At 33.1% G+C, this 12,343-nt stretch overlaps 1 protein-coding gene across 1 annotated transcript; it reads right to left on the bottom strand.

Moving 5' to 3' along the window:
- Positions 1–4,073: 4,073 nt before the first annotated feature.
- LOC108916109 lies at positions 4,074–8,863 on the bottom strand (the record flags this gene model as incomplete). The annotated part of the gene is made up of 5 exons (XM_023456666.1): positions 4,074–4,090; positions 4,296–6,638; positions 6,809–7,853; positions 8,404–8,585; positions 8,648–8,863. Coding segments are annotated over 5 exons (3,803 nt in total), but the record flags the coding sequence as incomplete, so codon positions are not given.
- Between the last annotated feature and the right edge of the window lie 3,480 nt (positions 8,864–12,343).

Here is a 12,343-nt window from a genome sequence, read left to right as displayed (position 1 = left end):
CAAAATATTCAAATGAATAGGAAAAAAAAATGTCAAATACTTAATTGATAATTGTGTTTGTACCTTGGTTTTTCAGGTTGTTATGCTTCAATTTATGTATTTGACGGCCACCAGTTACAGATTTACATTGCACTTCCTTAGCTGTAGCTAGGAACCATTGACCTGCCCTTGTTGTTTTCGGGCTAGGCTCTGTGGAGGCGGATTTGTTATTAAAACTCTAGGTTTGCCGTGATGTTTAATTGCATTCTGGTTGTTGGCTCTAAGATCGTTATAAATGGAACTGCTCTTTAAACAGTGGTGATCTCAGGTATTCCGTAATGGCCTTTGGAACTGGTGGTATTCAGCCTTTTCAAATGATTGGTTCTTCCTCATTGACGGCATATTCAGTGATGTCTACAAAGGATTTGTTTCTCTGAGCTATGTAAATATTAATTTTATTTTAAAATAAAAATTTCGCGACAAAATATTCAAATGAATAGGAAAAAAAATGTCAAATACTTAATTGATAATTGTGTTTGTACCTTGGTTTTTCAGATTATGCTTCAATTTATGTATTTGACGGCTACCAGTTACAGATTTACATTGCACTTCCTTAGCTGTAGCTAGGAACCATTGATCTGCCCTTGTTGTTTTCGGGCTAGGCTCTGTGGAGGTGGACTTGCTATTAAAACTCTAGGTTTGTCGTGATGTTCATTTCCATTTTTGTTGTTGGCTTTAACATCGTTATAAATGCAACTGCTCTTCAATGATGATGATGTCAAGTATTTCGTAATGACCTTTGTAACTGGTGGTATCCAGCCTTCCCAATGATTGGTTCTTCTTCGTTGATGGCATATTCAGTGATGTCTAAAGGATTTGTTGCTCTGAGCTATGTAAATATTAATTTTATTTTAAAATAAAAATTTCGCGACAGAATATTCAAATGAATAGAAAAAAATGAAATACTTAATTGATAATTGTGTTAGTACGTTGGTGTTTCAGGTTGTTATGCTTCAATTTATGTATTTGACGGCCACCAGTTACAGATTTACATTGCACTTCCTTAGCTGTAGCTAGGAACCATTGACCTGCCCTTGTTGTTTTCGGGCTAGGCTCTGTGGAGGCGGACTTGCTATTAAAACTCTAGGTTTGTCATGATGTTCATTTCCATTTTTGTTGTTGGCTTTAAGATCGTTATAAATGCAACTGCTCTTCAATGATGATGATGTCAAGTATTTCGTAATGGCCTTTGTAACTGGTGGTATCCAGCCTTTTCAAATAATTGGTTCTTCTTCGTTGACGGTATATTCAGTGATATCTATAAAGGATTTGTGGCAGTGAGCTATGTAAATATTAATTTTATTTATTTTAAAATAAAAATTTTGCGATAAAATATTCAAATGAATAGAAAAAAATTATATTTCAAATAATTGATATTTGGGCACAAATAAAAAGTGATGAAATACCTACTTTATAGAAAAATGAATATATGTGTTACATATGTAATTTATATTATATAGAATTTTCATGGAATAATTTATAGGTTTCGTTTAATTATTGTTATGATAATTTGCCAATAGTTTTTTAAATTTAGAATTTTTAGACAGACTTGTTTTTAGATTAAGGTAATAACTTTTTGCATTTAAAGTTAAAATAAATGTAGATGAAATGAAGTTTTTGTAATTTACGAATTTGAAAGTATTGGCAATTAATGTTTTTTTTTTTCATAAAAATATTAAATTTAAGGAAAAAATATTTTTGGTTTGTACCTTAAGTTTTTAGACATTCATTGCATTTCCTTAGCCGTAGTTAGGAACTTTTGTCCTGCCCTTGTTGTTCTCGGGCTAGGTTCTCTGGGGTTGACTTGCTATCAAAAAAATTAAATACATATTTTTCAATTATTATTAAAGACGAAAATAATTTGGTTTCGATTCATATCAGTTTAAACGTAATAAAATATGAATGCAGTAACTTACGATATTATCAAAACCGTGCTATACTCTTCTTATAAAAGTCTGCGCGCATCCAATAGGTTCCGGAGTAGAAAATGGTGGTTGAATTATTTGACGTATTAAATCGTTGTAACAATAAAACGTAATTACAATGTACACATGTGTTTGTTGAAATATAATTATAAATTTAATAATTTGTAAATTTTGAAAAAAGTAGTAGTATAGATAGAAAATACATAATATGTGTCTAAAATGTAGATTTTAAAAGAATATAAACCATATTTAAAACATGTATTAATATTTTAAATACATTTTTTTTATTTTGGGATATTGCATAATTAATTATTACCAGATTGAAAATATTAGTGAGAGTTTATATTATATATTTTATATCATAAAAGTTATTAAATATTGAGATAGAAAATTTGCTTGAATAATTTTTGAAGGAGAAAAATGGAAAAGTTTTTACAGGTTATAAATGTTTTTGAATTTGAAGATGGGAAAAAAATAATAACAACATTAAATATTAAATTAATGATTTTGTGGCGAGGCAAGTTATTGTATTAAATTATATCTCACTGAAACGAAATTCCGAAAAATCTATCCTTGTAAAAAAGGCAAAGTATATTAATCAGAAATTGCTCGAGGCATTTGGAGACAGTTTTGCCTAAAGTGATGGCATAATATTTGCTCCATATCTGATAAAACTGCCAATTATGTTACGAAGGAAGCATCGGGTTTTTCGAATCAAAAGAGAGTATAAAAAATGATAAAAGTAGCAACTACGAAATTGTGATATTTGCAAAATTTAATAAAATACGTTGTTATTATTTCTATGAGACTGACATGGAAAATAAATTGTTAAGGTTTTGATCATGATTTTAGATTTAGTGTTGGAAACAATATATATATTATATCACAGAAGTTGTTAAATATTGGAATAGAAAATTTACTTGAATAATTTTTGAAGGAGAAAAATGGAAAAGTTTCTACAGGTTATAAATGTTTTTGATACATGATTTTGAATTTGATGATGGGATAAAAAATAATAACAACATTAAATATTAAATTAATGATTTTGAGGCTAGGTAAGTTGTTATATTAAATTATATCTCATTGAAACGAAATTCCGAAAAATCTATCCTTGTAAAAAAGGCAAAGTATATTAATCAGAAATTGCTCGAGGCATTTGGAGACAGTTTTGCCTAAAGTGGTGGCATAGTATTTGCTCCATATCTGATAAAACTGCCAATTATGTTACGAAGGAAGCATCGGGTTTTTCAAATCAATAGAGAGTATAAAAAAATGATAAAAGTAGCAATTACGAAATTGTGATATTTGCATAATTTAATAAAATACATTGTTATTATTTCCCTATATGAGATTGACATTGAAAATAAATTATTAATGTTTTAATACATGATTTTAGATTTAGTGTTGAAAAAAATAACAACAAACACATTAAATGATTTGAAAGTAAGATGAAATGTAACGTTTGGAAATGAAATTTGGAATAATATATCCTTCTATATAAGGCAAGGTATATTAAGAATTGCTCGAAAGCATGTAAGGGCAGTTATATTTAAAATGGTATATCGTTTGCCTGATATCCGATACCAAGTGCCAAAAATTAGAAGGAAGTATTGCTTTTTTCCATTTGACAGAAAAAATTCTCGTATATGAAAATTAGAAAAAAGATATTATGGTATTTGCACGATGTAGTTGAATCGTCAATATTATTTTTCCATAAAAAATAAAGAAAATTGAAAAGTAGACTTATTGAAATATATATTTTTTTATTTCCGATTATACACTTGCTATAAGTAGCAAAACATTTTCCCTATTCAAAGATCAAAACATGTTTTATTATATTTAAAGCACAACTGATTGCACAATGCCAAATTAGCGTGTGCTCATGATCAATATAAATATAAGGAAAATAAATAATTCTTGTAACAGAATAATTATAATCGGAAAAGTTTGTCTACTAAAAATGAAATATTATATTGACGTATTTGCAAAAATGTTACACGTAGTTAGCATTTTGTAATCATAATATCTGTCTGGACTTTGTTGAAGGCGAGAATTTTAATTTATGACAACATATGTACCAAAATGTCAGATGGAAAAGGCTGACCTTCGCTAAGCTGAAGGAAATACTAAAAACATATTTAGAGTAGTAGATGAGATTATCAAATAGGGAAAAAGTTCAGTGACTGATCTTTATGAAAAATTTCTCTCAAACTACTATACAAAATTTAGAGAGAGGTCTCATAGATGAGGTGTGAAATAAAAGATTTCATAGGACCTCTCTGTATACAATATTTCTTGTATATACATTTTCGCTATTTGGTAAGAGTTTACCTTGTTGCGAGGATTCCTTTATATATATCTGAATATCTTGTAGATCTCTAACCCTAGAGAAAGCGACATACAGCTGTCCGTGCGAGAAGACAGGTTCATCCAGATATATCCCTACTTTTTGGAATGTTTGCCCTTGTGATTTGTGAATAGTCATAGCGTAGGCCAGACGAAGCGGAAATTGTCGTCTTTTAAGTTTAAAAGGTAGAACGTCAACCGCTGTCTTTAAATCAATTCGAGGAATGAATACCCTTTCGCCAGTAGGCCTGCCTACACTGTTTATTTTTTCTACATCTAGGTACTGATCTCCTAGTACTCGCACAATAAGTCTCGTACCATTGCACAGTCCTTTTTTAAGATTTAGATTGCGTAGAAGCATTACTATAGCACCTTCTTTTAGGACTAATTTATGCGGTGGCATTCCGTTAGGGGTAAGGGAATTTAGAAATTCTACTGTGTAATTGGCTACTTCGGCTGCTGGATCGTCAGTGATATCGACGTTGTCAGCGCTGAAGTAAGTTTTACTTTCCCCCGGTAATTTATTTAAAATTGTTTGGTTAATGCTATGACTGGAATTGTTAGTAGGTACTAAAATTGCCTTCAGGGTAGCTACCGTAGGATCTACGTCGTCAAAGCAAAACTCTATAATGTCCTCTATTCGGTTGACATAGCATTCATGGGGAATTTGTATTATGTTACCATATGGTGTTCGTCTCAGTGGCTCTAAGATCCCATTGCCTAAGTCTAGGAGCCATCTGGAGAACTCTTCATTTTCTTCGGCCCTTATATTGGTACGTAATATATAGTTTAAAAACTGAGGCCAATGTCGACTGCTTTTTATGCAGGCGTTTACAATGGTACATCTATTTCCTCCGACAACGACTGGCAGTGTTTGTCTAAAGTCTCCTCCTAATAACACTACTTTGTTACCGAAAGGCCTATTATCGTTGCAGATATCTCTTAAGGCTCGTTCGATAATATTGAATGTAAGGTTTGTAACCATCGATATTTCGTCTATTATTAGGAGGGGAGCCGTTGCTAGGTAGCGACCTTCCGCTGAACGTGGAGTTACGCCGCTTGTTGTCGTTTCGTTAATGTCGAAAGGTAATTTGAATGTGGAGTGAAGAGTACGACCTCCTTTTAGTAGCGATGCGGCGATGCCGGTTGGAGAGGTTACCAGAACGGGCAACCCTTCACCGCGTAGTTTTGTGATAATAGTTTGAAATAGGTACGACTTGCCTGATCCGGCTGGAGCATCGACTAAGAAAAGTCGACGGGACTCGGTGGGATCATGAATGGCAGTCATTATCGCTTCGCATACGATTCTTTGTTCTTGGTTAAGATTGTCGTACATTTCTTGACCTTCTAGTCGTTCCGTTTCTACGTTAATGGGATCGACTTCTATTCTTATCTCTTCCGGTTCTGGTAAACCGTAGAGTGCTAGCCTTGTTCCGTTCAACAGTAAAACGGTTTGAATGGATCGTAAAGTTCTTTGAAGCCCTTCCTCGTCGGATAGGCCGCGGCGCTGAAAATCTTCCATAAAATGGGCTTTGAATTCTTCCCAAAGCGCTCGCGTATCCGAAATTTCGCAAAAGATTAGCATGAAGGCAAACATATTTCTCAGTTGTTGAGGCATATCTCTTGCGCAAGCTTCTCTTAGGGCTCTTTTCCATTCTGTGTCGTCGGCTAGTAAGTTGCGGTTTTGGCAAGCTTCTCTGAAAGTACCGTAAAGTACATTGTTTACTGTGCGTAAGTCCTCGTAGGAACGTGATCCCTGAACATGTAACAATAATAAACGTAGGTAGTACAGTTCTTGGTTCCTTACGCTTACTGAGTACATTCGTACCACGATTTTATCCGCACCTCTCTGTCTACGTTTCCAACGTTTGGTGCGTGTTTCCCATGTATAATGGTAAGGAATATCTATATATCGATATTGCCGAGCTTCGGCATCATTTTGGTTAAGTATAAACCAAGCTGTTAATTGCGTGACTTCATTGCGTTGCATGGCTTGTATTTCTAATCCTGGTTGGAATCTAACCATTTGTCTTTCTGGTAGGTGTACGCATAGTCGATATACGGTATGAGAATGTTTGTGCATGGGAAATTTATTAATGTGCCAACAGGCTTCCGTTGGACTCATATATCTGCCATTGAGGAAGTTTTCTACTTCATTGTACTCGTTTGTATTATCTATGTTGACTCTTAGGAGTGCCATGTCTGCTCCTTTGAAAAAGTACTTGTATAGATATTTAACACTGTGCACGCTGGCGCATGCCTCTACGTTGATATGGCAGTTGTATTTTAGTAGGGCGTATGGGTTGTACGGTACGATCCAACGGTTGTCTAAAACACAATTTCTGTTATTAGCTCTTACCGTAATAGTTCTACCATTATTCGGTCTTTTGTATTCAATTTGCCCTCTTTGTGATACCGTAGTTTTTACAAAAAATGATTTAGGATATTTTTGGAGCATTCTCCATTGACCATACAGACTGACTGAGGGTTTAATTCACCACATGGTCCATGCACCATGCAGGAAGTTACTATTTGGAATAGCTCAGGTTCTGTTTGTGGATCGGGTATTTCTGCACTAATCATGGCGTCTATTTTTAAAATATCTGTCAATCTGTCCTCATTTCTTAGGATCAGTAAGTTATGACAGTGAGGTAACCCTCTCTTTTGGAATTCAATGACATAGAGATTGGCTATCGGTATACCAAACACTTGGGATTTAAGCATGTCTTCCATGAGTTCGTCTACTTTGCCCTGAAATACTCTGTCTATTAGAGAGGGATGGTCGTTGGCTGAATGACCTCCGGGAATATTGTCTATAATTTCCCTCCAATGAGTACTTGTGGTCATGGTGAGGAATATACTGGGTGTACCATAGCGACCTACTACTGCCATGGCATCTTGAAATAATTGTTGTTGGTGCCGAGGAGAGCCGACAAAAGTAGAAGGCAAAATGATCATCCTTCCTAGTGTCGCGCCTTCGTTTTCCTCGTCATTATTTTGTATTGTGCGGTGAAGGTAATCTGCCAGTCCTACATATTCAGCCGCTCTTAGCCGTTCTTGATTGGCTAATATATATTTTAGGCGGTTATTTTCTATTTTAATGTAGGAAGCTACAGCAAATTGTTGAGTTAATCTGCCCCCATAGTGGAATCGTTGTTCGTTGTCCCTGATGGCTAAGCGATAGGCAGAGTATTCGCAGAGAGTTACATTGCGTGCATTATTCCTATAAGGGATGCCTATGTGCCAACCGGGTTCACCGCGAGGAAACAAAAGGGGAAATACCAGGGGATCAAGCAGTTCGTTTTGTTCGGTGATGTTTTGAAATCTGCCCGGTTGATCACGTACGTATATACGCATATTTGGTGTTGCTGGAGTGTCTGGTAATATATTATAAATGGCGGCAACTTCTTCCACCACTGGAAAGTCATACTGACGTCTATTAGCTCCGCGAACACTTAATAGTTCTAAAGTGACTGTGGGCATTTCCAGAGGCAGCGGCCCTATATTATTTCTAATCGCCTCTGCTCGAAGTCTGTCGATAGTCTGCAACTCAAAATTATAACGGTTACATAAGTGCATATAAGCTCTTGCGTAGGGATTAATATATCTAAGCAATCGCTCTAATTGAACAATTAACTCGTTTAAAATACCGTTATTATTAACATCTTTGATTTACGGCTACTTCTGGGTCAAGAAAGTAGATAGGTCCAAAGCGTTGTATCGGCTGGTTAACATTTACATCGGATATATGATGGTACACTTTACCTTGAATAACATACACTGGCGGTGCTCGACCTAAGGGTAAATCTCTTAAATTAGCTTCCAAGGACACAAATTGAAAGGCATAGTTATATAAAAGTACAAACCTTTTAAAATGATTGGATAGAGGATGGGTACCTTGGAAAAGCTGTTTAAGTAAATTGGGTAGAGCTTTTTGACAACATTTTGAATAATAGTTACGCACTGTCATTTCTGCTGGAAAATAGAGAGCATAACAGTATTCGCACACCCTATTGAGAGGACCCAAGTACGAAACTCCACGTCTTAAGACACGTTCGCTCGCCATGAGGTATGTAGGTATGTGGTTACCTACGTTCCGTAGTCTGTTTATTTCCAGCTGAATTTCCTCCCTAGTTGTTGCACGATTGGGTTGGCCAGCATTTTCAGGAACATTTTGTTCGATGTTGGCAAGTGTTGCCTCAATAGCTTCCATCTGAGAATGTGTGAACGCAAGAAGCATTTCGCTATCGTCCTCGTTCAATATTTCTATATTGTCTGGAAAATAAAAAAAAATTGAGAATATATTGATAGGCAAAATGATTTGATACAATATTTACCAACTTGAATTAAATCCCAAACTTCTGATTGCGTTTCAGCGGCCCGAGTTGATTGATTTAAATTAACGTTAACAGGCATTTTCTCGTGGCCGTCGTTGTTTTTGTCATAGGTTGTATTATGCACTATAGCTTTTACGGTTATTATTTCGGCCACATCATTGTCAGAATCATCAGAATCATCTGAAAATGATCTTTTCCTCGTGTTCACAGGAAAAGCTATCATAAAATGTTTATATTTAATTAGAGTGACAAAGAATGATTATTTTATCACAAACAACTGTACAATTTTATTTTGTTTTATAAACCAATGCCCAAACATAAATTTATATTTATTTAATTTTTAACTTTGATTATTTACAAAGAAAAAATTTTAAGAATGTTCTATGAGTTGTTATAAATCATAAAATTTTAGTATTATTTATTTCTATATGACACATGTTGAGTCATCGATCTGTTGTTTTTAATAATAATATTTAATTTACAGAGGATCTTTTATCTGCTTTTTAAAATTTTTATATAAATTATCTATAATGGGTGATTCAGATGTAATCTGGATAACTTCTGGAATCGATAGAACAGGTTAAAATAATGTTCATTCATTATATAAACTTATTTCCTAAATCGTATCGTTTCGGAGATAGAGGGCGTTGAAGTAATTTTTTTTCCAGCTTTTCCCTCATAACTTTTGAACCATTCATCTGATTGAGGTGAAATTCAGAGCACAAACACTCCTTATGATCTTTCATAAGCTTCTTAAGTTTGACCCCCCTACCTCACTTAGAAGTGTATTTTGTATATTAGTTCCCCCCTACATTATTTCAAAATGAAAAAAAATATATTAACTTCAATAAAACAGCTGTACACCACTTTTGTCTCATTAAGGTTGAAACTTTTTCGTCTCTGGTTTTCTTTTCGATATTTGGCCTTACTTCTGAGATATTCAATTAAATTCGTGACAGTGTAGCGCCCCAACGCGTAAATTTCATTTGACGTTATAGCAACCCATGAAAAACAAAACTCAATGATTTGTATAAACTAACGTTTGTGAAAATCATCGTTAAAAGTATTTTTAGTGCTAAGAAAAGAAAAAAATTCTTACTTCAACGCCCTCTATCTCCGAAACGATGCAATTAAGGAAATAAGTGTATATCATGAATGAACATTATTTTAACATGTTCTATCGATTCCTGAAGTTATCCAGATTAAACCTGAATCACCCTGTATAGATAAAAAAATATTTGTATATTAATTAATTCCTAGGAGAAGAAAAAATAATTAAATTGTATTAAATATCATTTGTTAATAAATTTTAAGAACAATTCATATTCGTGTCTGCAATAATACAGGGTGGGCCACCAGTAACGTCTCGGTCGCTAGGGACTAAACGGCAAATGTTATAGAAACCTGTTTAGGTGAGTACATGTAGGTTGATTACGGGTACATTTTAAACATATTTTGAAATATACAGGGTGTCCAGGAAAAGCGTACCATATCAAAGTTATGTATTTTTAAATGGAACAGCTTGTATTTTACTGCATTTTTGAAAGCACTGTAAAAAATAGGTGAATTTTATTAAAGGTTTTGCATACCTAGGACTTATTGTTCGTGAGATATTTCAATTTTAGTGAAAGGGCTGGCTTAACGTAGAAATTTAATGTTAGCAATAAAAAAATAATTTTAAGGAAGCAGCTTTTATATCCCCCTAAGGAAGCATCTTTGGAGAATTTATTTTAAATCCCTGAAGTTACAAATTATTATATTTGTCGTCACTTAGTATTGTACAGAGTGTTTAAAAAACTGCTGAATACTTCTTTCAACTTTAAACAGCTATAACTTGGTTATTTTAAATGGAACACCCAGTATATTTTCACTTTGGAAGTAAGGAAATTTAAAACTCTTTCGAACTGACCTATATTTAACGGTATTAGAGATATTTGTGCCGTTCCGTTTTTTTAAATTTTTTTTGTGAGATGTATCCACGTGTTTTCATCGAGGTCTTTATTGAATTGGTTTAGGTTCTTCTTGATGACATCTCTTTAAATATAAGGAGAAAAGTGAGGATGCAATTAAATGGCTAACTTTAAAATTTTTCGTATTTAGTGAAAAATTATTTAAATCAAAAATTTATTAACTAATGGATAAGTAAGAATGGTGCATGTCAGTGGCCACCTAGGTTTCCAGACCTTATTGTAACGGACTTCTTTGTTTCAGGCTATATCGCTACTTGCGATGATATAAGGGAAAAGATTAGAGATGTACTTGCCATAATCACCCCAGATATTCTAAGGAATGTGAGAATATCATTTGAAGATAGAATAAGATGTTGTATTTAAGAGAATGGTTATCAATTCAATCATCAATTAAAATTTTTCTTTGTTTCTTCTAAAAGTAAAATTTCTTTTAATAAATATTTTTCATGTTGTTCCTAATTAATTTAATTCAGTTCCGTACAATAAACGTATTTATACAAAATTAATAACTTATAATTATTCTGCTTATAAAATAATATTTTTTATTAGAAGACTTTCTTGAATATTGTCATGATTGACGTTTTACCAACTCAATAAAGACCACGATAAAGACACGTGGATACATTTTATAAAAAATTCGATAAGAAAAGAAAGGGCACAAATATTTTCAATACCGTTAGAGATTGGTGTAAGGAATCTAACACAGTTCGAAAGAGTTTTAAATTTCCTAATAGTCCAACTAAATTACACTTGGAGAAAAAAAAATTGTTACCTGGACTTTTATAAATGAAAATGGTAAAAGGGCTTATACCTAAAAAAAATAAATGCGTGAGCAGGGGAGGGTTGATTTGGGGGGTTGAAGAGTTATGAAATATTGTATCATTGGGATTTCTGGCGAAAGTTGACGTCAAACAAAAAAGTATCCAATACAAAAGTTGTAGATCATGCAAAAATCTACAACTTTTGCAGAAGTCACTTTTTAACATAACCTCAAAATTTCGAGAAAAGTGCGAAAAACAGTTTTTTTCTGATTTTTCGATTTTTATTTCTCATTTCCGCAAAAATAATTTAATTTTGACGAAACTGGATAAAAGTATACCTTTATCTGTTTTAAATAACCTCAATTTTTTTTAGATAAAAAAATCAAGAAGTTTCTGAGATATTCATTTTTTTCGGCCTGAAACACTTTTTTTTCAAAGAAAAATTCTACTTAAAAAATTCATCGTACAGAATTCTGCCGGTAATCATTTTTTTCGTTTTGACAAATACTTTTTGGTGAAATAAAAAAATCTGTAATAACATTTCAAAAACATGCTCAAAAATGCAAAAAAATAAAAAATGACTTGCAACAATGAATTTTTCAGTTATTGTTGATAATTTGTTTAAATTAAAAAACATTCAAAAACTGATTACACCATTAAATTCTACGGAAAAAAATTAAAAAAAACTGTCTCATTGTTTGACCCAAAATTTTATTTTTGTACAGTATTGCTAAACATCTAAGTCGAATTATAAATGCACAAATGATAAATTATCTCAGGATGATTTGAGATTTCAGCAATATAAAGTATTAACTGCAAAGTCTACTGTTGACGCGAATTCTGAAAACCCGAAATTTTGCAAAATCGTTTTTTTTCTGGCTTTTAAAAACGAATTTTAAATGAATTGCATATTTACATTGCCACTTTTTTCTCTCTATCCAATGGCGTCAACATTTTTGCAATCC

The sequence above is a fragment of the Anoplophora glabripennis genome, unplaced genomic scaffold (assembly GCF_000390285.2).
Source record: "Anoplophora glabripennis isolate ALB-LARVAE unplaced genomic scaffold, Agla_2.0 scaffold2164, whole genome shotgun sequence".
Taxonomy (NCBI): domain Eukaryota; kingdom Metazoa; phylum Arthropoda; class Insecta; order Coleoptera; family Cerambycidae; genus Anoplophora; species Anoplophora glabripennis.
This window is presented reverse-complemented; position numbering and strand designations above follow the sequence as displayed.